General features: G+C 39.3%; 2 protein-coding genes across 11 annotated transcripts in view; one reads left to right on the forward strand and one right to left on the reverse strand.

The window, feature by feature from the left end:
• LOC129757834 (oxysterol-binding protein-related protein 2) overlaps window positions 1-3,392 on the forward strand; it is a 94,328-nt gene extending 90,936 nt beyond the window's left edge. For all 10 annotated transcript variants that reach the window (XM_055755154.1, XM_055755162.1, XM_055755159.1 and 7 more), the window contains one exon: window positions 1,445-3,392. In XM_055755154.1, the coding sequence (XP_055611129.1) occupies window positions 1,445-1,550 (106 nt within the window). In that variant the 3' untranslated portion in view covers window positions 1,551-3,392. The remainder of the gene's footprint in view (window positions 1-1,444) is intronic.
• Window positions 3,393-3,507: 115 nt separating this feature from the next.
• Window positions 3,508-26,162, reverse strand: part of LOC129758510 (PAS domain-containing serine/threonine-protein kinase) — a 32,951-nt gene continuing 10,296 nt past the window's right edge. The window contains exons 6-7 of the mRNA XM_055756019.1: window positions 17,295-17,471; window positions 3,508-4,850 (exon numbers count right to left, since the gene is read on the reverse strand). Coding sequence (XP_055611994.1) covers window positions 4,300-4,850; window positions 17,295-17,471 — 728 coding nt within the window. The 3' untranslated portion in view covers window positions 3,508-4,299. The remainder of the gene's footprint in view (window positions 4,851-17,294; window positions 17,472-26,162) is intronic.

A 26,162-nucleotide genomic window follows, 5' to 3' on the forward strand; every position in this document is an offset into this window, starting at 1 on the left:
CCCAAAACACTGAACTTTCAATGAAACCCTCTTTTTCTGTCCCATGGCCCGAAATTCGATAATTGAAACCAATTTTACGTTGCTCAAAACTCCCTTTTGCCATATTTTCTTCTCAATTTATATGTAAAATAACGTCAGGAACTTGAAAACAGTGAACAGTGAATATAGACGCCCCTTTCGCCGACCCTTGACACGGAACATGCTACCTGGAGTCAATTGCTCATAGTTTATTATCCTCATCTGAACATTTGTGTAGATGTAGAATAACGTCAAAATCGCAAAAAACATTAAATTTGGGTATGGACGACTCCTTCAGCCAACTTCTGATCCGCAATTCGAAACTTGAAATCGATTGCTGGTCCCTCAAAACACTCATGTGCTAATTTTCATCACAATACGATCTATAATAACGCCAATATCGCAAAAACATTAATCAGTGGATATGGACGACCCGTTTGGCCGACCCCTGACTCTAAATTTGATAACTGTAATCGATTGTTCGTCTCTCAAAACACTCATGTGCAAATTTTCATCACAATCCGACGGAAAATAACGTCAATAACGTGAAAACAATATTTGTCTTGTATGGACGACCCCCTTCAGAAGGGGTCCTCCGAAAATCTAAAAACATTTTTCATCATTCCTGGTCCTAATGAGCATCCATGCCAAATTTCAGATTCTAGCTCTTAAGACGGCAGAGTCTATAGAGGACAAACAAACAAACAAATAAACAAACAAACAAACATATCTGTATTGCTTTTTATATATATAGATTTGGGAAAAGAGTTATCAGATGTTCAACAGGAGTATGTCTTTTGGCATTGAAAAATAATAAATTCATTTGACATCACTGCTAGTGCCTCGCGCAGTATTGCATGAAAAGTAGTCATGCACTACCTCCCTAGGCACCCAGCAGTGATGTAAGATGAGAGACTCTTGTTCAAACTTCAAGTAACATTTCTAAATTACTAGTTCGCTTTGATTAAATCACTGTCGGCCACTCCTAACAGCCTGGATCTCAACAAGGCCCATAGTAGTCACTTCATAAAAAAAATCTATCATTTCGATTATATTTAAATTTCAATGCATACATAATACTAATAAGAGAGTATAGCTAGATCTGTCATTTCAATACTTGTATGTAAAAAAACTGAACAAAGAACACAGTTTAATCTTCTAAATTGATAGTTAAACGTTTAAAATCGATCAGCAAAATATAGTTGAATCTACTATATATATAATTGAATGAGTAATACTTATAGTAAGTCAAGAATGCACCAACAATACTGAATAACAATGGAACATTGTTAGAAAAAATATACTTAATTTTGTCTCCGTGTTAATTTTCTCTTATTTTCAGCTTTTGTCAATTTTTTTTTATATCAAGTAAAACCACCTTAAAACTTCTTTCTGGTAAAAAAAAATAACTGATATCTTTCCATAGGTGGTTCCGGGAAGCAGTAAATCCTCACACGAAGCTGGACGACTGGCTGTACAAGGGTGGCTACTGGGAGCGAACAGACGACAAGCTGGATTTGGAAATTTTCTAAGCACGATCATCGATCGAAGATCGTTATAGGCAAAGTTTAGCACCCCACAACAATGTGTACGCGTTTGCTTGTAGCCATTATAGCTGCCGCAAGGACATGTTTAGTAGATTGTTCAAGTTACCCTACTTAGAGTTAGTCAAAACCAGAATGTAATAGCAGGTTGATTTTGAAAACTATCATGCGCTTCTTATTTTTTGCAAGAAGCTAGTGATTTATAAAGCATGGGAAAACTGTGGGAGAAGATTAATTCGAATTAGTGCCAACGAGCCAACATTCGGACAAATGTGTACTGTATGATAAGTTGTAATGTATCTGAAAACAGCTAAATAAATAAACATACCTAAATGTTTTTAGTCTGACCAAAACACAGAACCATAAAGTAAAATCAAATCAGGTTGATTTGACGTCCTAAAAACTTTGTTAGTTTGTGGACGATTTTTAAAGGAAAAAAATAGAAACAAACAAACGTTACAAATAAGCTGATGCGATTAGCAATATCACTCAAACCATTGTTGGCATCCGTATATTTATATTTTCAAAGACTTAGGAAATAGACTCTGAATTGAAAGATAAAAAGAAAAACGTCTTTACCAGATGGAAAAAGGAAAGAAGAAACAACGCAAAACGAGCAGAGCAAAAAAAACTCACAGCAAAGTTTGACAATATTATTTTAAAAACGAAAACTACACTGATAAAAGCATAACATAAAATTAAAAAAAAAACATATTTAGAGAGTTTAAAACCAAAAATACAATAACGCGTTACTTGTGTATATTATGACCATATTGGAAAATGTATCTTCTTCACGTTAGGTTTTATTATAGAAAGATTTTTATTTGTTTGGTGGGAACGAAGGTTTTATAAACTTTCCATAAACCAGTTGTATATGTTGTTTTAAGCTTAGTAAAAAAAACTGTTTAGAATGATTTACTCTAACACTTCTCAACCTGATTTGAACTGAATACAATCTACCTAAACTGAAACATAGCCCAAAGATTGGAAAATACACTAAAATGTCTACGCTAAAAATATACCAAAACATTTGTCGAAATCTCTACGTGCTATCGTCATTCTTGGGGTCAATTATTTTACACTGAGAAAAAAAGCTTCAATCATTGTTGGATGCGATGTTTGGAATAAAATTCATTCTAGAGCGAATGAGCGATATTCGATTCATCGATTTAAAGGGATAAATAAATATTGGTAAAAAAATCTACATGAAAATATATAGGTATTAGAGACTTGAAGAAGGAGAAAACCTAAATCTTCCAATGAAGCGATCGTATCGAATTTCATTTTCGAGCCATTATACTGTGTGCTACTGTTAGAATTAGAAATGGAAAAAGTACTTGGATTGATGTGCTTTCTAATCAATAATAAGACCGGAATCTTCGCCTGTAATTCGAATAGTTTGGTTTGATTCTTTTCCAATATAACTCTTGTTAGATGTGTCAGTCTAGGTTTCAACATTTTTGAAATCAAACAAAATTTGTCCCTGTTTACGAATTTTATCCTTCTAACGTTTTTCAACGTTAGAATCAAATCATGAATTCATTTGTTTTTAATAAGAAAAAAATCAAACTCTTGAATTGACTTTCCAAAATAAAGCATTCGTTACACATAAAACCAAAAAATAAATCCAACGATATTAAATTAAATGTTTTAAAACATCTTTCGACCAGACGAATCGAAATTCTAGGAACAAATGATCCGTGAAAAAAATAAAAGCATTACCTACATTAAACAGAACATATTTGACATGTAAAATAGTAACATCAAACATATACGCAATAGATGTGTAATATTGGAAGAAAACAAAGTGAATAAAATTAATAAAACATCAGCCCACAGTGAGTTGCTTTAAGCTTCTAGAACATCCGAAAAATATCCATAATTTGGTCTTCAATTTTTAAAGGACAGTTTCTTTTTTGTTCCAAATTCAACGAAAGTCCATACGTCTATCTTGTTATAATCTTGGAATGAATTTTAATGGTTTAATAGAAATATCGATTCTCCCCTTCTTATTTCTTCCTCGTTCGCATGTGGCATTTTTGTCCTTTCTTTACAATAAAAGTGTGCTTATTCTGTTTCCTCATATCTGTTTTTTCTAGTTCCATCTGTTGCGTCCGAACCAGCAGCGCCAAGCCTATGAGAAACTACATATTTCCCCTTGCACACATACGCCAGAAGGACCTTGGATCTCCGCCTCATTTTTGTGTCTCGGTTTATTTACAATTTGTGACTTGATAAGAATCCAAAATTAATAATCAACATCCAGCCTAAATTAGTGTCTATTTGCTCTAGTTAGCTCTTGCTTTACGCTACTACCTACTACTCTTTTTGCTAGTCTTTTGTTCTAGTTTTGCTTTTATATTTGTTAAAATTAATAATCTGATCAACAATGATATAGCAATATAATCTCTGAATTCTGTTTTTTTTTGGATGCTGCTAAAACGTTTATGTGCTGAATGTGTGCCTTCTGTTAATTTGTAGTTGCATCTGTCTAAAAATCTGCTACACGATAATACAACTTATGAGTTGTCAAATGCTTCTACTACCCGGAGTGCCCCCATAATGGAACCGATTCTTCCTCTTAATTATTATTGTGTCTAGGACTATAAAAACTAGTCATGTTTGCATGGCGGCGTATTCTTTCATAAAGAGACTAATTTGCCCCAAACGAAGCTTCGCTTGGGTTTTCGTAAAAGACCTTAAAAATTACTTACCCCAATGACAATCCTGAACAAGTTCAACTCAAATCCAAATTCGAGGTTTCTGCGTCTTCCACATCCTCATCAAAACTTTCGTTCGCGTATTCGTACCCATCCGTAGTACTGTTGATGTCCTCACAGGTAACATCATCTTGCTCCGCCACCAACAACAAATCTTCATCCAAAACAACGGCCGGCATCGATTGATGGTGCCTTACCCCAGCACCGGAAGAAGTTTCCCAGGCTCGCCTTCGATGCCTCCTCTGGCGATCACTCTTGCTCGGGGATCGATACACCGGAACGGGACGGCAATTGCTAGAGCCATTTTGTTGAGTCGACGACGCCATATGCGAACTTTCCAGCTCTTCACTGGTAGCATCTCTGCTCAAATCGTCCACCAAATCATGATCATTATCATCGTCGTCGTCGTCCAGCACCACCAGCAGGATGTCACCTTCGCTGGAATCATTGGGATCCTCCTCAACACCATCAACATCCTCGCCACCCCGTGTGGATTGATTCGTCACATCGCAGCAGCAACTTTCATTTAGGGTCGTATCATCGCCGTTGCTTATCAGTTTTCGACGCCCTGCGGAAAGGTAGGAGTCGAAAAGAAACGGATTCCAGAAAAATAGAAATAAAACCGAAACAAGAAAACAAATCATAAATCATAGCAAAATATAGTTGAGAACGAGGGAGTTGAAACAAGATACGGAAACGAATAGTAGAAAAAGCAAAAATTGTAATTGGAGTTCAGAGAAAAGATAGAGGAAGGAGAAAAACGAAAGAACCCGTCAGTACATTTTCGAGTAAGAAGCGATAATTTTGATTTTTGGTTATTGGTTTTTGTGGGGACTGGCAAAAGATTAGGCAGATGTTGTGACCTGTGGAATGCTAGTTTTATCTATTTTACTAATCTAAATTTGGAAAAAATGGAGTGGATTTGTACAAAATTGTATAAAATAGTTTTCAGAATTGTGTGTTGAAAATCCAGGAAATTCAAATTACACATTTTTAAGCGCAAATGTACACTTTTGAAAGATATAAACGCGTGTGAGACTTATTTACAATCTGAGTCACATTTAGTCAAAGGTATGAAGGTGTAGGGATTTTTCCGAATATCATTCAAATAATTACAAACCGAAACTTCAAAATGAATCTTGAAAAAAAAAGATAACCGTGGGGTACTACACTCCGGCAAATTCTTATTAAGGTACACCGGGGTAAGTGGGGACGCGGGGTAAGTGGGGACGGTGGCTATTAAAACAATACTATCAACTATTTTTTCAAACTTTTAATGCAGAATGTTAAATTTACTTGTAATCTATCCAATAACTGTAAAAGAGACACGGTTCTGACAATAACGGATGTTTACGATGACTTTTCGTAAATTTTCTATTTTTAACTACGATGTGGAGTTGATGTGCATCTTTTTCAATCGCGAATTTCTCGTAAACTAGCTGGCTCTTGACGAAAAACTCTACATGGAAACAATCCTTACATTAGAAACAACTAGTTAGGAAAAGAAACGACGAGTAAAAATTAGGAAAAAAGAGTTTATTTTCAAAAATCTAAAATATTGTCTCCAAACCCTACCTGGGGTAAGTGGGGACGGCTTCAAACATACTTGATGTTTAGATATTTTTTCAATTTTCTCTCCTTCATTCAATACATTTTAGCTTTATTTAGCATACGAACCATGAAAAGTTGGGAAAAAACTTGTGTTTTCTGGAATAGGCATAAATTTTCGATAAAATCGGATCTCGTGTGTTGCAACATAAATTACACACAATTATCACTACCATGAACTTTTTTTCAAAATTTTTGACGGTTCGAGCAATAAAGTAACGTATTCAACCAAGAAAACGCAAATTTTTTGAAAATTTCCTGAGAAATCAAAGGGAAAATCTACCGTCCCCACTTACCCCATAAAGCGGGGTAAGTGAAGACACCAGCAGTCCATAACACTTCACGTGATAACTTTTTTCGCTTTTCGTTTATCAAGCTCATCTCTTCAGCATTTGTAAACAACATGTTCTGCATCACATTGAATGCAATTTTATCAAAATTGATCAACTGCTGATTTTTTAATGATTTTTTAAAGTTGAACTATACGAAAAACCGTCCCCACTTACCCCGGTGTACCTTATACCTTATATTTTTTATAAGATACGTTTCATGAAGCGCCTTTAGAGTGTAAAATTATTTTTCATAAGAGTCTTATGAAATTCTTACAATGTTCATACGAAGTTCTTATAAAAAAATTTTTTTTTTTTGTTTCGATTATAGTCGTTTTTCCATCTTTATGGCATTCGCGACTTTATCAACGGTGCAACGGGCAGATCGTTATTGAAAAACTTATCCGGTACAACTGTGTTCGATGTTTGCTCTTGGGCTCGAACTCGCGGACATCGGCTCAGGAGACAACAGACTTGCCAACTCAGCTATATCACAAGCCCGTGAAAAATATAAAAAAACGGCATTGTGAAAAAATAATAAAGACATTCATTCCATCAGTCATTTTTTAACCGTCAAACGAAGTTGGGGAATTATTATTTCAATCTTCTAAATGATAAGTTTGAATTTAAGTTTTTTGTAAACGTTGAACAGATTCGTAAACTCACGTGACCGGGAAAACCCCAAGGTCAAAGGAACGGATGAGAAACAACTTCTTTGGAAACCGGTTATGGATTTACTGCTGATGGCGTCAAAAAAGTATGTAATTCCATCAAATAAAATTCCAACAATAAAATAAAAGTGTTTAAACATAAATTGTTTCGAATTTTTCTCATTAAAAGTGAAATATCCTGTTTTTATAAGCCCCTCCCATGAAAAGCGGGAATCTCTCATTGAAGAAGGTGTTCATCTGCAGAATTCATTCGCGTCATAGGACAATGTTATGATTTTCATTGATTTTTCGTATGGCGCCAATCCTTAAGAGAATCTTATGGCATATATAATAGTATTTTTGTCAGTGTATGGTAAGAGCATGTTCACTCGTGTTGGAAGGAAGTGGTAAGAATGTTGACACTTGTAGCGCATTTTGAAAATTTACAATACAGAACATTTTTTAAGATCTGCTCCCGTGAAATTTCTTTACAACACTGTTTCTATTTCTGGCGTATCTGATATAAATCCAGCTGTTTTTGCATCACAGCATGCGAAAATAGACAGTGTTGTAAAAAAATTGACGGCCCAAATCTTGAAAATAATCTGACATTATAAAATTTTCAAAATGTGCTTGAAGTGTCAAAATTTCTACCACTTCCTTCCAACACGAGTGAACTTGCTCTTATGAGGTACACTTTTATTAAGGTGGTGCAAGAGAACGCACACTATTTACAAGTCCGAGAAAAAAGAAAATAGGCATAAAAAAGACGCGACGCGTCTTTGTCAGGAAGCTTTATTTTTCCTAGGCAACTTCACTATCTTTGCAATGGGCGATGAAATCGAAAAGTTATTCTTCCTCCTTAAGAAAAACCCATGAGGTCTGCCAAAAGTTGGGTGAAATTTCAGCTGCATCCCACTTGCACTAATTGAAAATCATCACCCAAAATCGGCCGCGCTTTCATCGCCTATGTTTATTTTTCATCACCTCTCTTTCCACCACATTGGTACTATCTTCGGTTACGTTTACTCAATGAGGCACACTTTAACTAAGGTGGCGCAAAAGACCGCACACTATTGCACATCCGAGAGAAAAAAGAAAAAAATAAACATAAACGAAAAAACTCTGACGTTGTCAGAGAACCAAGGAAGGAAAATTTCAGTCAATATATTTTCTCCTGACCAAGGTCTAGTAGTCCACGGTATAAATATATAAGTTAGGCTACTAACACGAGTAAACAACTCGTTTGAATGTAAACAAGTGACGTCATTACTATCTGCCTATAGCGTGCCAGGCAAAAAGTTTGCGCGCGTAAGATAATGCTGCATGCACCGAGGATCACTAGATGGATAGTAATGACGACATTATCGGGAAGATATCACCTTATTATATTGTACACCGTGTAGTAGTCAATGTTATCGAATCAATATCAAAGTCCAGTTGAATGACCAAGCTACAATGTCAGTCAGGCAGCATGGTCAATAATATTGAATGACATTTTTGCACTCCACTCGCATCACACATACGATCGTCTTTCTATTTCATCTTCTGACTGTGTTGGGATGGATTTTACGTTATAAGTTGTGCAACAGTTGAAAAAATGTAGTTGTTGGCTGTAAGAAGAAAAAAGTCATAGCAGGCACGATGTCGTTCATTAAACTTGGTTATGACATTGTAAGCTTTTGTCGCTGACCAAAAATCAGTACCGCGTGACATAGACATGCTAAGCAGTATTAAAGTCGGCTGATATTGCCTGTCTGACACTGATTATTTGCAGCTCTGCAGAAAACTTTATTTATCCTAGGTAAAATGCATCGCGAAAACTGTCTGAAGTCACGTCACTTTTGTCATGGTAAATATTAACGAGCCTATAGTAAACAAAGAGACGAAATGTCACGATTGGAATTTTCGATTTTTTGTCAGTGTCATTCCAATCGAGGAAAATCAAGCAGTCTTAAAAGCAGCCCTACAGCAGGGTTGCAAGCTTATAATTTCAAAAGGGATCAGACTGCGCCTCTTTGTATGTAGTCTCTTTAGTAAATATGTTTGCGAAGAAAAGACTCCACCACATCGACGTTTACTAACAACCAACGTGTTGTTGTTATTCTTCGTCATAAATTGCTTCACCCAGCAGTAAGAGATCTGTCTTTGGTTCGATGACCTTCCAATGCTTTGGATTTGTTTCCCAACTGGCTTCCATTTTGACGACCTCAGGTCGTTGACCTTCCTATGGCTCTGGCTTGAGTACCTTCCAATGCAATGATTTCTAATCCGACGACCTTTGAGCGGCTTTGTCTAGAGTAGGGGAAAACTGTACAAGACGCACCAGCGGGGTAAGATGGCCCATGTCATTCTTTCTCAAATATACACTAACCTACGGCTTCGAATGATGTTTTTCTTCATTTTTATTGTAGCAAACAAGCATTTCCATCATTCAATAGATGAACAGTTCACAAAATTTACTTTAGTTCTTAGAAACAGAGGAATTAATGGAATCAGCGTGAATCTTGTTATTTTTCACAAGTAAAATATAAGGTTTTATGGTAAACCAGGCTGCGCAATCTGATCAAACTACAGCTTATCGTTTTACCACTCATGAGCACTTTCGGAAGACTATAAAAAATTTTTTGTATTTTATTAACTTCCTACAAACTTTATAAAAAAAAAACACTCATATGGAAATTGGGGCAGAATGCCCACGAGACCACGTGTTTTACGCTTAAATTTGGAATTCTGTTAACTTATGAGAAAACTCGAATATCAAAACAAAATGCCATTCTTTTTATTTGCTGACTCCCAAATAACGATAACAATGCATAGTTATAACATATTTTGTCCTTGTTCGAGTTTAAATAGTGCACCAATATTCGACTCGAAAAAAATATCGGCCGCCATGTTTGCCGCAATATCACTATATCAGTCAAAAAAATTGAATTTCGTTGCCTACTTGAAGGCGTTTTATCTATAAGGATATTTTGAAGTGTATTTTGAAAAGCGAAATTTTGGATGAATTTAGCAATACTAAATGAATTTTAGCCAAAGAATGGTAGTTTACAAAAATACGATGAACATGTAATTAAACATTTTTAGTTTCAATAATTACATTCCGTACAATCATTGTTCTATTTCTTACCACCCTTCCTGTTTGGTGCGTTCTGTCCACTAGTTATGGCGTTCTACCCCGCGGTTTGTTTTCTGGCTGTTTTAGTATTTTACCAAAATATAGTTAAAATCGTGTTTTTATCATATTTTTTCTTTTCAATAATACGTAAATTGCATCCTTGAATCGTCGTCGACTTTCAATTTGGTTCTTAAATGATTGGTATCGCTGTAAATAGCAATTTTGCTTAGCTGGTGCGTCTTGTACAGTTTTACCCTACTTTCCATGGCACCAGTTCGACAACCTTGGTGTTGGCATTCGCCTGATCTTGGCGAATGTGAGCAACACAGAGCTTTCTACTCTGACTGAAAGTATTCGTTGCTCAACAGGTTATGGGCCTAGCGCTAGTGGAAAGCGGGAGGAGAAGAATCGGCAGTGGAAGTTCAAGCTCCCAAGAAGCCAATGGAAGGACAACGAGCCTGCGTTGGGAGGTCATAGGATAGATAGGTCACAGAGCCGGAACCAAGGAATGTTGTCAAGCTAGTAGCCAACTGGAAGGTCGTCGAATCGGGAAGCCAGGTTGGGGTCCGTTGGGGTCGTCGGACAGGTGCGTCGGAAGGCCGAGGGCCGGAGCATTTGGGAGCGAACCGGAAACACTTGTAGGTCGTCGAACCAGAATCCACTGGAGGACTTACAAGCCGGGAACCATGGATGGTCGTCAAGCCGGTGCCATGAAAGGTTGGCGGACCGGAAAGCCAATTGAAGATCATCGGGCCTGGAACCAATAGGAGGTGTCAGGCCTGAAAAAGGCACAGAGAAAGCTTCGAGCCGCAAAAAGGGCGTTGACCTTTTTATATCCCGATATACAAACAAATCTAATCAACCAAACAATATGAACATTTTTTGGAATTTCGCTCAACAGGTTGAACCGAAAAAAAATACAAGAATAGCTCAAAATACCTTCTGTAGACTTCTATACATTCTTTTCAGCAAGTAGAACATGCATTCTGCGCTGCTCGCTAATACAACTGAGTCACTTCACTACGATCAATTGCTCAAGGAGGGTGAGCAGAAGCATTTTAACGGGTGTTAAATAAAAAAAGAGATTTTCAATACCTTTCAGTAATCAAATAAAGAGCGTAAAATTTTCTTTCTCCAAGAAAATTGCTCTTTGGGCTCCCTAGAAACAGTAAGCGTGTTTGGTTTTGCTAGTTTGAATTTAGTCAAAGCAAAGATGGCGTCGAAACAGCACGTGCTCCGCGAACGCATTGTATTTACGGTTCTACGAAACGCATTTCCAGCAAGGAAAAAAGTTCACTGTGGCACATTTTAAGGAAGAAAATGTACCTGTCAGTACGGTATATCGTATCCTGGGTTCCCTGAACGTAGAGCGGAAGGTCGGAAGTGGTCGTCCGGTGACGTAAATGACGAAGCAGAGGAAGACATCGTTAAAGAAGCTGTTTAACAACAAGGACGCAACCAGCCTGCGTGACGCCGGTCGGAAATATGGCTGCTCCCACGTATTGATCCATCGTACCCTCAAGATGGAAGGAATCGTCTGCAGGAAGAAGATGAGGTCGCCGGAGTACACGGAGGAGCAGATTGAGACGGTTATCATCACGCGGATGGGAAAAACGTCTCTGGCCGGAAAGGCGTCTTCCCATTACGCCAAGAAGACGCTGGCGTACCTTGAGGAGAAAAAGATACCGTTCGTGCCGAAAGATCGTAACCCAACAAACTTGCCCCAGTGCCGCCCAATAGAGGATTTCTTTGACTCACTCAGTGCCCTAGTGTATAAAAACAATTGGAGGGCCAAGGACACGAAGCAACTGACTACAAGAATCCGGAATTGTATCCGGAAAATGGACGTAAGTACCGTACAACGTTCTTGTGAGAGCATCGCGACAAAGTTGCGTCGAACATCAGACCACGGCCCTTACTTAAACATTCACTGACATTTTTTTTGAAGAACATACATTATGTTATTAATAAAAAATACTGAAAGCGATGAAACAAATAACAATTTTTTTATGTGAATAAAAAATTCTCATTTTTTATTTAACACCCGTTACATCCAAAAAAATTTCCTGGAATATTTTCAGGCTTTTTCCGTAAAAAAAATCAAACCTGTGATCCACAACCCACCTCCCCTCCTCCCCCTCTGTTCTGTGTAGAGTCCAGTTAAATCGTTCTCCTATTCGGGTACGCTTATTCTTTCAGCTCCTACTTTTGACGTTTTCACTTCTAAACTATCAAATCACTTCTCTCCCTTTTTTAGGGGCCAACCTACATGCTATTTTTGAGTGTGACTTCAAGAAAAATACTGCTAACAACTCAGTACCGAATCCTCCGTGACGTAACGTACTGAAGCCGTGCACAACTCAACACTCTGGTCCAGATGGATTCACAGCTTCAGTGGGCTTGGAGCTTAACGAATTCGATCATTGTCATTGTTGAAAGCTGTTTGTTTGGCTTTTGGAGCTTTAGGGTCAAGAATACCTAAAGGGATGTTCCTTGTAATCCTTGTTGTAGGAAAAACTCTCAGCTTTACGAGTTGTCCTAAAAGTGGCCCTGATAGGATCTATAACGAAATATCGGGAAAAGTACCAGCGAGCATCGTCGGAAGCATTTGTCAAGGTACCATAGCATGTTGCATGTTATTCAGGTTTTTCGATTTAAGGAATGATTAACCAGGGTAATAATTTTGAAGAATTTTTTTAAAGTACTTTTATTCAGTGAACTTACGTAGCACAACAAATTAGTAGTTGTTGACCTTTTCTTGACGAATCCATGTTGATAGTCCGAGATCAAAGGTTTAACAGCGACATACATTCGCTCGTGCATCAGAATTTCGAAGATCTTTGATATTGAATTTAAAATCAATATTGGCCAGCAGCCGGTAATTTTTCAAGCTGTGAGCATTTACAGACTTGTGTATCGGAGAAATAGCCGCAACTTTCCATGCATAAGAAACGGTTAAGGATACTGCAGATCGGGGTGGATAAAAATGCAGCACAATGGTTCAGAAGAGCGGAAGGTATTCTATCTGGACCAGAACTCTTAGAAGGATCGACTGAGCACATATTTTCATAAATGGCCTGTTCGGTGAAGCACGTTGATGGCCAATTTTCCTCGTTAAGCTTAGTTCATTTAGAAATAGAACGTTACGAATGCACGTATCTAAAAAACCATTCGTTTAATCCCAGGGCTGGAAAACAGGAAAAAAAATGCTCAAACGTCAACGTGGTCTGATCAAATCACCGACCAGTGCGAGCAGGTAACAAATTTTGTTTCAATAGAATGATCATTACTAAAACTTTAAGTCTTTAAAACAGTTATGCATTGAACAGGTTTACGAACTGAGCAAGCAATAGTTTTGTTTATTTTGTTTGGTTCCGGCACGAATTTCTATTTGGCTGACCTAGGTTTGATCGAAATATTTTGTATGAAGGAAATGAAGGTAATCTTATGATAATTCATGAAATAAATTTAAAATAAATATTTATAGTTTTTTGTAAGAAATATTTCTACTTTATTCTTGGTATCTCCCAAGGGAAATAAATAATAGGTAATTCGATCTGTAAAATTTCAGAATCAGCTATGTTGATTGCTTCGTTAGATTTGTTCTCTTTTAACCCATCGAAAAGTTGAGACCTAAGCATGCCTTTTCATTTTAGCACACTGGTAGTTTGTTAACAAATGTAACGAGCATCACCCCTCTACACCGCGCTCCATTCGCCTACTTACTGTAAAAGTTAGATAACCTAGTATTTTAATGACCCTGGATATCTCCCATCGTCCGGCGCACACTTTTTTCAGTCATGTCACGTTTATTGATAAATTTTACTGGAATATCTCTTTTCAAAATCTGACAAAAACGAAACAAAAATTACAAAATTATCATGAGATTGAACTTCCATATAATCAATTAGTTAAGATCGTAGGTTCCGAAATATACATAAATACAAGAGTACCTTTTCAAGCTTTTAAAAACAGCGAAAACCAAATTTTTCTTTTGAAAATTGATGTTTTTTTTTCACAGGAGCAGAGTCTTGGCCATTCATTATATTTTTTTACAAAACAACCAGCAAATACATACTTAATCTGCTAGGGACCTTGCCACAATCCGAAATCTTATAGGATTAAACCGCTGGAATTGGTTTGGAATTGGGTTTTTTACAAGTTTTGTCGTCCATCAGAAATCACTCGTCTCATTGCCTCGGATATACAGCTTACGAGCTCTGGAACACGCAAAATTTTCTCGTTTGAGGTTAGGTTTTAATGACTATAGCTGGGCAACACTTTTAGTATATCGGATAAAAAATTTGCGGAGCATTTCAGCGATTTACAGTTAAGTATTCGCTTATTAACAATTAAAAATTCTGGTATGACTTCCCTCATGACCCTTACCCGTAGTTGCATTAGTGAACATTTTGAACAGTGTTTGCATACTTTTTCACCACTCAAGCACAGAAATTTTTTGAACAATCATCGATTTTGCCAGCAATCGATTTGATAATGATGGATTTTAAAAGGAAACTGTGCCATTTTTTTTTCTTTTTTTTTCGTCGTAACTATCTGTCCGCGTCAGGGAAACATTTCGATATGGACTATTCAAAATAGCAGTTTTTAGGTGTTCTATGTTCATCTCACGATTTTGACCAAAAACTCAATAAAGATTGAAATTCTGAAAAGGCCTAGATTTTATGGTGTTTAACGTGATTTAACCGTTAAAAAAATATTGCTTACCTTGTCTCTGAGAAATGTGTCCATATATTGAACAAGTTCTCGTCGGAATTCGTCAATCTAATTGAATCCGAAGTTAACATTCTGATTCGATGAGAATGAAGCTTATTATTGCATAGATCGAGCTAGCGAGGTATTGGATTATTTGTAAAGCAGTTTTCAATTACTTGCTTATTGAATCCGCACCGCATCTATACAAAATTATCGTAATTGTCCCTAGCGCACTCTCTAGAGCCACTCTTAAATAATCTCAAATTTGTTTGAAAAATATGAGTATCGATACATCCCCAGCAGAATTGCCGTGAAATATAGGTACGTTATAATAATAATAATAAGGAATTTCGCAGAATCGCGTTTCTCCAGTATACTCTCTGGAGCCACTGGTAATTTAAAGGAGACATTGACAAAAATAAGAGTATTCTCAAGGCAACTGTATCTAAAACTGTTCTATGCTTGAGTTCAATTTATACAAGAGTTGTAATTCTTAATATTTATGCAGGTTTTTAAGACAGTTATTCCAAGACTTGAAAGAATTCACTGAAACAAAACCAAAAACTCCTGCTTGAAAACAATATTCGGCAAATCCTCACTCACCAACCTTCATACCCTCTAGTTATGAAATCTCGTGTTATCTTACAGCCACAGTGAAGGAGATATTGAACCAAACACGTTAGGAATTGCCAATATGAGTGAAGATGACATCAACTACAAACGGAAGTGGTCGCTACAAAAAGAAGCTAGAACTACAACAATCAGTATGAAAACTAGGATTTTTTTTAAACTAAACATTGTGCGAAAGAAAAATCTACAACTATATGAATGAGTCGCGAGGGGCAGGGATTAGCACCGAAATCGTCAGGCAACTGATAGTGACAATAAACGGAGCATTATATTATGGTGGAAAACCAACAAACCATACCTTGCCGGGAGTGATTTTGTTTCTTTGTCATTTTACAACGCACCGCGGTTTATATCAGTATGTACACAAGGAGTATCAAATGTAAACGATATGGGTAGCTATAATATGTTTTGCTAGTGTAACAATTGCTCGATTATTTTTACTATTTTTTTTTGTGAGAATATTCTATGTAGACACAAGTTAGTATGTATATTTATCGTTAGACGACATCACATGGAAGGAAGATAGTCTTTTCTGGAGTCTAAATCAACAACGTAGTTCAGTACATTTTAAAAAGCAATTTTAACAAGTTGCTCGCAATAAATTGTAAGCTATTTTGGGTAGTCTTAGAAAATTTGATATTTTGTCAGTCGGTATATTTTAAATATTATCTAAAACATCAGGACAAAGAGTAATAGTAGTAAAAAAAACTTAAATCGGTCCGAACTAAATTTACACAATTCGAACAAAGTTTGAAGAGGCACAAAAGTTTCTCGAATAAGATGCTATTGAGAAAAACATCAGATTTCAATGAAAGTATTCCATCGAATGCAACCTATTGTACCTCAAAAACAGCATTGGTCGAATGGTGAAATTTAGATCAATTATTCGCACTATTTGCGCTCCAAGCGTAGATCCGCTAGTAAGTCGACATCTGATAGTTGGTTGAGAAGGCGTGGTTTCGAGAGATCGTTCATGACCGGAAAGTTTCCGGGTGCACCGGACCCAATGCCGGCACTGCTTTCGCCATCGCGAATATCGGTTAGACTTACCACGTCGTACAGGGAGTTGAAGGTCGAGAAGGTACCATCGAAAATGTTGTTTTCCGACTTGGACGAGGTGAGTGAAGAACAAGGACTGGTAGAGGTCGATGAAGCGGCTACCAAAGGGTATGGAAAGGTAGTGTCTAGGAATAGCTGATGTGGAGACTCATCGTATGCCTGATATTTTTGCTTCTGAAGGGAGCATGATAGGGGAGATGGATTGAAGGGTAGAAGAGGAGTATTTTGTGGGGTAGGTAGTGATCGAGAGACTATCAGATGTGCTGCAGAGTGAGAAGAATTAGTCGGGGTGTTAAGTGTACTAGTACTGCTGTCGAAGGGAAAAGGATCGTCTTCGAGATTGAGACTACTGCTTAAGGTGTTGGCACTGCTGCTGCTATTGAGAAGGACCGAGTAAGTGCATTTGACTGGAGGTGGACAAACTATGCAATCAACTTCACATAACGAGTGTCTTGTCACTGTTGTTTTCGAAAGCGTCGGATAGATTACTTGTGCACTATTGTTTCTGGTGATATCTTGTTCAACTACTAGTTTCTTGGCTCGACTATTACTAGGTGTACTAACTGAGTATTGAATGCTATTGCTGTTACTATGGGCTGCGGCTAGCTTCGCCGAGCTGCTGGTAGTAGAAATGGGTATTGGAGCGGAAGTGTTATTACGTGATTTGGTCACCCCGAGTACAGACGAGGGACCATAACAAGGCTCGGATCTAATATTTGCTGAACTACCGTTGGTTGGCTGTAGAAAATTATTAACATCCACACTTCCAGACGAACACGGAGGACACAGTGACGGGGATGATGATAACGATGACGAAGACATAAACACCGAACTAATGACCGGACCGGAGATTCCGCTGGTGTAAAACAGCGAGTGGCCGGTTTTTAATCTATTATTACCTGTGCAGTTGTTGCTGGCGCTGGGATGGGCCGTGGAGCCAACGGTCATCATAGCCGACTGACTTCGCCGATCACTGGTGCCGTCCACTAGGCTGATGCAGGTACCGTCAGGTTCTCTCAGCGAAAGGCTGGTTAAACCCGTGGACAGCACTCTGACGTCGCGGTCCGAGCAATCAACTGGAACGAAACAGTTAAAACAATTTTTACACTATTTTTTTTGGCTACAATTTTTTTAATAGTAAAAAACAAATGTAACAATAAGTTGTTCCTAGAAAATTTTCTGTACAAAAAAAATCATTTAACACTAGAAAGACCGCACCAGTCAAAATGACTGGTGGGACACTTTGTTTGTAGAATATCTTTCAAACTCTACGCTCTAAAAATTCGCAAAAAATACGACTTTTCATGAATTTTGAATCTCTACAAAACTGTGTATTTCTTATTTTTCTAGCTCTTTTAACCTTCCAAAGCCGTTCGCTAAATATCCGTTTCGGGGAAATATGCGTTGTAATTTGATTTCGTTCTCCTGGCTGTAAATGTTAACCGATTTTGATGATATTATATTCATTGTGTAGGTAATTTATTCTAATTACTCAACATTTCAAAGTAAAGTCGATATGTATTACCAGGATTTCAGAAACTGGTTCAGAAAGTTAAAAGTCCGAAAAATCAATTTTATTTTTAAAATTTTTTTAAAGCTTTTCTGTATTTAATTATTTCATTGATGTTTGAAATTGTCAAGAATCCATCTATCCGACAATGTCACTTTCGGTTAAACCGTCGAGGCGAGCGTACGTGTTCTGAAAAATTTTAAGCGAGTGAAGTGGACGTTCGAATTTGTTTAGGTTGCCGGGAAAATAAAAGTGTTGGAGGATCGGAAAACGAGTATTGAGTGATAATACCAAAGTTGAGTGCATTTTTTCAATTCAAATTGCCATCAAGGCGAAATAGACGCCAGTGATATTGGGAAGCAAAAGTGAGGTTATAATTTCTTCTACGATGAAAACGTGGAAAAATTAAGAAAAGAAGATGGCTGATTCTAATGAAGAAGATCAGGAAATGGAACGTCCCAATAAAACAAACCCCAAAAATCGCGAATTCGGTGAAAAAGAAAGATCAGTTCGTAAAGAAAAAAACCAACTACCAGTATGAAGCCGGTGAACAAGGTCCGTTCAGAGTGCTAGTGGAAATTATTGAGAAATCAGAAGAAAACCAGATCAACAAGCTAGCTCTGGCCAATGTCCTACGGAAAATGATTGTCTATAAGGCCCATATTTTGGATCTTAAACATGTCGGTCGTCATAAAGTAATGGTGTATTTGAACAACTTTCAAATAGCTAACCGCCTAACCAATGATAGTTTGCTTAAAGAACAAAATTATCGGGCATACATACCTCAGCATTTGATTGCTGTATCTGGTGTCGTTGCTGGAGTCCCTGAGGACATTTCGGAGCAGGATCTCTTAGACGGAATACAATGTGAGTACCCTGTCCTAAAAGTACAACGTTTAACTCGCTGGGTCAATAAAGATAAAGAACCAACACAAAGGATTAGCATCCTTTTTTGAAGCGAAGCAATCCTTGAAAAGGATGTGTCAAGCGATCCTGAAAATTTTCATTAGTCTGATACAAACTCCCGAACATAAAAGATCATTTTTTCTTCGTAATAAACTTTTTGTTAATTATTACTCAAAGCGTTTCTCTGGCCACTGCGGATCCCAAGTCTTCAGGTTATGGGCTCCACTTCAAGAGAAGGCATTCCGCAGTTGGTTGGTCCCAATTACGAGAATTGGAAGTTCCGCGTGAAGCTGTTCCTGGATGCAGCGGAGGTCTCGGAAGTCCTGGAAGAAGGTGCCATCCCTCCTCAAGACGGAGCAGCGCGGACCAAGTGGCGGCAGGCGGATCGGAAGGCGAAATCCCTGTTGGTGTCGTTCGTTTCCGATGAATGCCTGGGTATTGTACGGGAGAAGGAAACGGCTAGGGCTATGTGGAAAGCCCTGGAGGAAACCTTCGCTACAAGATCAGTAACGAGCCAAACGTTGCTCCGGAAGCAGTTGGCTCGCCTGCGGATGAAAGAAGGGTCCTCGATGCAAGCGCATTTCCAAGCATTCGACGATTTGGTCCGGCAGTTGAAGTCTGCTGGGGCGAAATTGGAAACAAGCGATCTGGTGTCTCAACTTTTTCTGACTCTACCAGACAGCTTTGATCCTCTGGTGACGGCCCTCGAGAATCTGGACGAGAAGGATCTTTCGATGGAAATGGTTAAACAGCGACTGTTGGCGGAAGTATCCAAACGAGAAGACCGGATGGAGGAATCGAACGAGGACAAGAGCACGGTGTTCGTCGGACGAAAAGGAAATCGACCGAAGAAACCCAAAGGACCGAAATGCTACCGATGTGGCAAGCTTGGCCACGTTCAAAAGGACTGCCGAAGTCGACAGCCGGAATCTAGCGCTAACACGGTGGTATGCGACCGAAGGACTGTTTCGTTTATGGTCAATCCTACAGCGAGAAAATCGAGCCACCTTGAAGCAATTTTCTTCGTTGATTCGGGATGCAGTGACCATCTTGTTAACTGTCGGAGTTATCTGCAATCAATTCGGAAATTGAAGGAACCATTCGTTGTCGATGTGGCAAAAGAAGGCGTTACCCTAGTTGGTCATTACGAAGGCATTGTACGAGGTTATACTTCTTGTGGTGTCCGGTTCGAGATGAAGAATGTGGTTTATTTGCCAGAATTGCGAGGTAACCTGCTGTCAGTCAAAAAGCTAGCGAGAAGTGGAATAAATGTTTTATTCACTGGCTCCCACGGTCGGGACAAAGCGGTTCTTAGCAACAGAGATGGTCTTATCGCTGAAGCTCCTCTTAAGAACAATCTGTACGAGTTGCACCTAAATTTGGAAGCTGGAATGCCAACCACAAACTTATGTGCTGCTGAAGTTGGCAATCTGTGGCATCGTCGTTTGGGCCACGTAAGTCAGCAGGCGATGGATGTCATGGTAAGAAACAAACTGGTAGACGGCATGTGCAAGAAGATTCCTCTGGTTGGTTTCTGCGAAAGCTGCGTGAAAGGAAAGCAGTGTCGAGAGCCTTTTGATGGAACGCGAAGCCGTGCTTCAAGACCCTTGGAGCGAGTACACTCGGATGTTTGTGGCCCCATCGATCCGGTGGCCTGGGATGGCTCCAGATATTTTGTGAGTTTCATTGACGACTTCACACATTGTGCAGTTGTTTATCCGATGAAGAAGAAGTCCGAAGTATTTGCTTGTTTCAAACAATATGAAGCCATGGTTACGACGGAGTTGCAAACGAAAATTTCCAAGCTTACGGTTGATCAAGGTACGGAATTCAATTCGAATGAGCAGCGAGAATACTACAAGGCCAAAGGGATCCAGTTGCAACCAACCGTTGCTTACTCTCCGCAGCAGAATGGGGTTGCAGAAAGATTCAACCGTACCATCGCAGACAAGGTAAGAGCCATGCTGGTTGATTCTGGTGTACCAAAATTCTTGTGGCCGGAAGCTGTCCAAACCGCAAATTTCCTCATCAATCGAAGTCCGACGTGTGCTGTGGGTGGTAAAGCTACCCCAATCCAAATGTGGTCGAATAAGAAGCCGAATATCGAGAAGCTACGAATTTTTGGTTGTCAAGCTTTCGTCTGGGTACCAAACCAGTTGAGGAAGAAGTTCGATGCGAAGAGCAAAGAGGCAATACTGGTTGGTTATGCTCCCAATGGGTATCGACTTTGGGATCCGGCTATTCGAAAGGTTATCATTGCTCGAGATGTGAAATTTAATGAAGCCAGATTCCCCTTTCGAGATGAAGTAGTTCCAAAGAAACCCCCCTTGGTCATTCCTGTGCAGCATGAGCCAGAGGTGGCAGTTGAAAACGATGTTGGTGATGGATCAGTCCCCGATGAATTTCATCCTCTGGTCAGTGATGACGAAGTGGAATTCTCAAGTCCTTTGGCTGTGATCAATCCAGAAGAAAATCCTGGCGCGCTCCCTTCGCAAGAAAGACGTGGTGACTTTTCAGGGTCTAACACGAGGCGTGGCGAACGGGAGCGCAGGCTCCCAGGTAAGTTCCTTGACTTCATCACTGGTTTTCGGGCAACTTCTGCTGGTGTGAATTCTTTCCCAGATGTACCGAGTACATACGACGAAATCCGAGGCCGGCCAGACGAGTCCAAATGGTTGGCGGCGGTGCAGGACGAACTTGATTCCATGAGGACGAATGACGTATGGGCTCTTGTAGAGCGGCCCGTTGGTATCAAGCCCTTACACTCCAAATGGGTGTTTTCGACGAAGGAGAATGAGGACGGGCAGGTTGTGCGCTTTAAGGCAAGATTGGTCGTGAAAGGATTCCTCCAGAAACCCGGGATCGACTATCAAGAGACGTATGCCCCGGTAGCGAAACTAACCACGATACGAACAGTGCTGGCCGTCGCTGTTCAGATGTCCTTCCACATCCATCAAATGGATGTTAAAACAGCTTTTTTACATGGCGTGCTACAAGAGCGGATCTTCATGGTCGTTCCTGAAGGTGTCAAGGCTAATCCAGAGTCGGTTTGCCAATTGAAGAAATCACTCTATGGATTGAAGCAGAGTCCCCGGTGCTGGAACGAGAGGCTGAATGAGACTTTATTAAAGGTAGGGTTCCAACGGTCTCAACACGATTATTGCCTCTATTCACGTATCGACGAGAGGGGGAGAGATGAAATATTTCTGGTCCTGTACGTCGATGATCTGCTTGTGGCTGGAAGGAACTTGGAAACTGTTTTGAATATGAAGCAACAGTTATCAAATGAGTTCCAAATGACGGATTGCGGGCAAGTGCGAAACTTTCTTGGCGTCAAGATCGATTATGACATGAAGCGTGGTGAGATGAAGTTGTCGCAAACTGCTAGTATCGAGAAACTTCTTCGTAAATTTGGCTTGGCTGAATGCAACCCTTGCAAGACTCCGATGGAAAAGGCGTTGCAGTTGGAGAAAAATGAAGCTGAAACAACAAGCGAACCGTACCGAGAACTTTTAGGAACCATAATGTACCTTATGATGTCCACCCGCCCTGATGTATGTTTTACGATTGGCTATCTAGGACGTTTCCAGCAGAATCCTGGTGAGCATCATTGGGGTGCATTGAAGCGAGCTGTTCGATATTTGAAGGGTACAAAAGACGTTTTTCTGAGGTACTCCGTCAACAAGCAGACAGAACCACTACGAGGTTTCGCGGATGCGGATTGGGCTTCTGACACGGAAGATAGGAAGTCTGTAAGCGGTTACATGTTCCAAGTCTTTGGTAAAACAGTATCCTGGTGCAGCAAGAAACAAACAACGGTAGCTATGTCGTCCAGTGAAGCTGAATATGTGGCTCTGGCAGCGGCGGCGATGGAAGCGATATGGCTGATCGGTATTTTGGAAGACCTGGGATTCCGGAAGGTATCACCTGTGACCATCTTTGAAGACAACCATGGGTGCATTGGAATGGCAAGAAACTGTGAATCCCGACGTGCCAAACATATTGACATAAAACATCACTTTCTTCGAGATCGAGTTGCTTCTGGTGTGCTGAAAATCGAACCAATCAAGAGTAATGAACAACTGGCTGATATTTTCACGAAGTCCCTAGATGTTGGCCGGTTTGAAATCCTTCGGAGATCTATTGGATTGGCGGATCGAGAGGGGGTGAAGCGAAGCAATCCTTGAAAAGGATGTGTCAAGCGATCCTGAAAATTTTCATTAGTCTGATACAAACTCCCGAACATAAAAGATCATTTTTTCTTCGTAATAAACTTTTTGTTAATTATTACTCAAAGCGTTTCTCTGGCCACTGCGGATCCCAAGTCTTCATTTTTAGATCGAAAAAACTGCCTGAATCGATTAAAATATTTCATTGCTCAGTGCATGTAAGAGCCTTTTACAGGAAAACGGTACTTTGTACTAACTGTCTGCGATACAACCATCGCACAGATAACTGTAAGAGCAAGCAACGATGCCAAAAATGTACCCAGGTTCACAAGACTGCAGAGGAATTTGAGAGCTGCGCCCTAGGTGTGAAGTGTTTCCATTGTCGCACTGACCACGCCACTACGGACCCGAAGTGCCCAGAAAGAAATCGACAAAATAACATTCAAGCTATCTTGGCTCGTACCAGTTTGACCACGGTTGAAGCTTTAGAACAATTCCCAATCAAAACACAGAACTACTATGAAGCTCTAGTGGAATTTACACAAGAGCCGACGTCGGGAGAGTCATATGCCAGCATGACAGCAGGAAAATATCAGCGAAAGTCAGAGCGAGGAGCAATTCGACGTAAAAGAGAGGCGGAAAGATCGAAGTCCCCGATTATAAGTGACGCAGTACGCGTATTCGGAGATGGCTCGAAGCAGGCGAACAAAAGTAATCCAAGTAACGGAGTGGCGCTGTTTAATCAATACAGAAGTACTGACGCAGAGCGCTTCAAGGCTAACCTAAGGAAAATGCAGCAAAATAAGACATCCACCATCCGGTCATCCGAAGAAACTGCAGCCATACCGTCATCGAGCAAACAGCAACGGCTTGACGGCAAGGCATTCTACGAAGGAGAAAAGTTCTCGTCATTTGTCACAGGCATGATAGATAGAGGTAAGTTAAACCCTAATAGTCTGGAATTCATGAACAAATCAAGCAATGTAAATAATACGCAATAGTAATATGAAAATTATACAGTCAAATATACAAAGTTTGAATAAAAACAAGGAAGAAGTATTCCGAGTACTATCAGGAAATAATTATGAAATTGCTTTACTGTCAGAAACATGGAGTAAACCAGGGGACGAAAATAAAAGAGAGTACAACATCAGCGGTTTTCACAGAATCCTTGTTTCCCGTCAAGATGGTTACGGTGGAGTGGGGATATTTTTGAAACATTCACTAAATTACCTGAAAATCTCTTTAAATGTAAATTCCGATTTAATTCAAATGGCAGCTATCAAACTTACAAAATTCGATATAGTTATTGCAGCAATATATATTGCTCCTCACATCGATAGGAATGAATTTGAGACCAATATTCAATCTATCTTCCGTCAGTTAAGTCAATACCCACGTGTAATCCTAGGCGGAGATGTTAATTGCCACCACCCCGCTTGGGGTGACGATAGGGCTGATACAAAAGGCTCGATCCTCATAAGTTAAATCAACTGTTCAAATCTAATACTCACAAATACAGGCGAAAAAACTTATGTACCATTGGAAACAGGTAGAAGGTCAACAGCAATTGACATTTCGTTGTGCTCTGCGAGTTTGTTCAATGAAGTCACATGGAAAATTCATAATCAGTCGATTGGTTGCAGTCAGCACCTATTGATTGAAATGGAATTAACATGTTGCAAGTCCAATGACGCTCGTTTCTACACAGACTCTCTTAAAATTTACGAGGATATATATTCTCTGAATAGCTGGGAAGTATCAGGATTGGATGACCTCAAGGAAGTTATTAACAGAACAATAAAGAACAATAGGAAAAAGAGCAAATATGTACCAAAAATTTGGTGGGATCCGCAAGTTGAAGAGGCATGGCAGAAGAAGTCTGATGCCCTCAGAACCTTCAACACCCAAAGTACAATTGAGAATGCGATTTTAGTGAAGAAAACGAGAGCATTATTTATTAGAACTAAAAGGGAGGCTATGAAGAAAAGCATTGAAAAATTCGCTTCAAGTCTTGATCCGCAGATCAGTTCAAAAACACTTTGGGAGAAGGTTAACAAAATTGCAGGTAACAACAAGAAACGTAAGGTCACTAACCCCGTACAGGAGGACATTAATATGGGGAAAAAATTCATGGATCTCCATTTTGGCAGTAATGATGTTGACATGGACATTCCTTCGACATATGGACGAACTTGCCAATATAACATCTTAAACTCAGAGTTATGGAACCAAATTCTACATCGAAAGAAAAGCAAATCTGCTCCGTCCAGCGACAAAATAACGTATGGTATGCTCAAACACCTCAACTCCTCAATCAGAGACATAGTTATTGAAGATTTGAACAGAATGTTCATAGCTGGAATGCTATCTGTTCAGTTGAAGGAAATTAAAGTTATTGCCATACCAAAACATGGTAAAGATCAGTGCAGCATAGAAGGTAAAAGGCCAATTTCACTTGTCCCCACTTTAACAAAAATTCTAAATAGTGCGGTATTGGAAAAACTCCAAACCCACATCGAAAATAACAACGTTCTTCCAGAAAACTCTTTCGGTTTCCGTAAGAAAGTATCAACGTCAACTTGTGTAAATTTTCTGGTTAATACCGTGAAAGAAAACAAGAGAAATAACTTTATCACAGCAGCTGTCTTCATTGACTTAACTAATGCATTTAATGCTGTAAAAACTGAAATCCTTGAAAACATCATGGGTGAACGACGATTTCTACCAGAACTTGTGGTGTGGGTCGGCTCATTCCTTAGAAACAGGAAATTAACCATGCAAGTTGGTCAAAACTGCGTAACACGAACTATAAGCAATGGGTTACCCCAGGGAGATGTGATGTCTCCGACGTTATTCAATATTTACACATCCAAGCTCCACCTGATACAAGAAGAAAACGCTATACTTATTCAATTCGCTGACGACTTTGCTCTGATAACTAGAGGGAAGTCGTTGCAAGCGGTTGAGCAAAAAACTCAGGAACTGTTAGACAAGTTTGTGTCAAAAGCCAATGAATTGAACTTCCAAATCAATCCATCAAAAACAAAAACATTGCTTTTTCTTGGAGGAAACCGAAAATTACATGTACGAATAAACAATGAGCCAGTAGAAATGGTCAGAAACCATAAATATTTAGGAATCCTTGTAGACAGCACCTTAACATTCGGCAGTCACGTCAA

This window comes from Uranotaenia lowii, chromosome 3 (assembly GCF_029784155.1).
Source record: "Uranotaenia lowii strain MFRU-FL chromosome 3, ASM2978415v1, whole genome shotgun sequence".
NCBI classification, from domain to species: Eukaryota; Metazoa; Arthropoda; class Insecta; order Diptera; family Culicidae; genus Uranotaenia; species Uranotaenia lowii.